Source organism: Otolemur garnettii, unplaced genomic scaffold (assembly GCF_000181295.1).
Source record: "Otolemur garnettii isolate 467f Iridium unplaced genomic scaffold, OtoGar3 scaffold00147, whole genome shotgun sequence".
NCBI lineage: Eukaryota > Metazoa > Chordata > Mammalia > Primates > Galagidae > Otolemur > Otolemur garnettii.
This window is the reverse complement of record NW_003852542.1, coordinates 867,223-869,378: the sequence shown is the minus strand read 5'-3', so window position 1 is coordinate 869,378 and position 2,156 is coordinate 867,223. Positions and strand designations below refer to the sequence as shown.

Sequence of the window (2,156 nt, the reverse complement as noted above, 5' to 3'; positions counted from 1 at the left end):
AAAAACTTGATCTCTGTTCTTAGTGATTATTTATAGTTTAGATGTTTATTTCCTATCTTTTTCTTTCTTTCTTTTTTTTCTTTAGAGACAGAGTCTCACTTTGTCATCCTCGGTAGAGTGCTGGGGCGTCACAGCTCACAGCAAACTCCAGCTCTTAGACTTAGGTGATTCTCTTGCCTCAGCCTCCTGAGTAGCTGGGACTACAGGTGCCCGCCACAATGCCCGGCTATTTTTTGTTGCAGTTTGGCCAGGGCTAGGTTCAAAACCACCACCCTTGGCATATGGGTCCGATGCCCTACTCACTGAGCCACAGGCGCTGCCCTATTTTTTTCTTTTTGAGATACAGTTTCATTCTGTCACCCTGGGTAGAGTGCCATGGGGTCACAGCTTATAAAATCTCAAATTCTTGGGGTTGAGCAATATTTTTGCCTCAGCTTACTCAGTAGCTAGGACTACAGGTGCCCACCAAACACCTAGCTAGTAGAGATGGGGGTCTCACTCTTGCTCCAGCTAGTCTTGAACTCCTGAGCTCAAGCAATCCACCTGCCTTGGCCTCCCAGATTGCTGGGATTACTGTGCCTGGCCAAATGTTTTAATTTTTAAATTTTTAATTAAAAATTTTTTTAATTTTAATTAAAATTTTTTTTATTTTTAATTAAAATTTTTTTAATTAAAAAAATTTTTAATTTTTATCAGATGGTATAAAATCATCTTCTCTCGTGTTCCTATTTTCATTTCACTGACTACTAATAAGGTTGGGCATCTTCCCATTTGTTTATGGAGATGTGAAATGATGTTTATGTTCTTTTATTTAAGAGATGGAGTCTGGCTGGGCATGGTGGCTCATGCCTGTAATCCTAGCACTGTGGGAGACCCAGGTGGGGGAAATTGCCTGAGCTCATTAGTTTGAGACCAGCCTGAACAAGAATAAGACCCCATCTCTAAAAATAGCCAGGTGTTGTGGTGGGCTCCTGTAATCCCAGCTAGTTGGGAGGCTGAGGTAAGAGGATCTCTTGAACCCGAGAGTTTGAAGTTGCTGTGAGCTGTGATGTCATGGTACTCTAACAGGGCATCAAAGCAAGTTTCTGCCTCAAAACAAAGCAAAACAAACAAAACAAAACACTGATAACAGTAGTTGCCCCTGGAGATAGGATTCCAGAGAGGAGGAGAGTAGGAAAGAGACTTTTTACTATAAACCCTTTGTATGACACCAATATTTCCCTCTGTTGTATATATTACCACTCAAAGACTAATTTAAAGTTTTAAAAAATAAAGAGAGGTGTGCTCTGGATACTTCCAGGAAAAGCTACTCCATCTCCTATCTCTCCCAGCCCTCCATTCATGTGTAATTTGTTTCCACAGCAGGTGAAGCTCCAGGCTCAACTGCGGCAGAAAGAGTTTCATAGACCTATCCCCAACCCTAACCCTAAGCTAGCGGATGGGTACCTTGCCTTCAGAAGACCCCACATGACTGCCAAAGACCTAGGACTCCCTGGCTTCTTCCCATCACAGGACCGTGGGGCCACTGAGGAGAATGAGAGCAAGTTCACCAGCACCTGCCATTTCACATACCCAGCTTCCCATCACCTGTACATGGCCCAGCATGATCCCAACCGCGTCCACCAGAGCGCCGACTTTCCCTGCCTTCTGGAGCCTGAGCGACAACCTGCTGCTGAGGAGGGCAAAGGCTACTTACTACTGCCTGGCTGCTTCTGTCCTCATCACAGTATAGTCAAAGTCCCCATCTTGAACCGATGGGGACCCTTGGTGCCATTTTACCCGTAGGAAGGATAAGAATACCTTCCCAGGCCTGTTCCAAGGACATGCGGAAGTTCCCTGCCCTCTCCTCTGCCCTCTCTGGAGTACAGAGAGGGAAAAGAAAATAAAGCCAGAAGGATATTCTGACAGCGCTGGGACTGCTCACTCTACCTTGGGACACGGCATCCTTACTGCAGAGGGAGGGAGGGAAACTCGGTGAGTATGGATAACTGAAATTTGTGTCATGTTTTATCAAGAGTCCCAAATGCTGGGCGCCATGCCTCATGCCTGACTCTGAGAGGCCGAGGTGGGTGGATTGCCTGAGCTCAGGAATTCGAGACCAGCCCGAGCAAGAGAGAGATCCCATCTCTAAAAAATAGCTGGGCACTGTGGCAGGC

At 45.8% G+C, this 2,156-nt stretch overlaps 1 protein-coding gene across 1 annotated transcript in view; it reads left to right on the top strand.

Moving 5' to 3' along the window:
• Window positions 1-1,785, top strand: part of TEX37 (testis expressed 37) — a 4,111-nt gene extending 2,326 nt beyond the window's left edge. Inside the window, exon 3 of the mRNA XM_003799227.1 lies at window positions 1,363-1,785. Coding sequence (XP_003799275.1) covers window positions 1,363-1,785 — 423 coding nt within the window. The remainder of the gene's footprint in view (window positions 1-1,362) is intronic.
• Window positions 1,786-2,156: the final 371 nt, after the last annotated feature.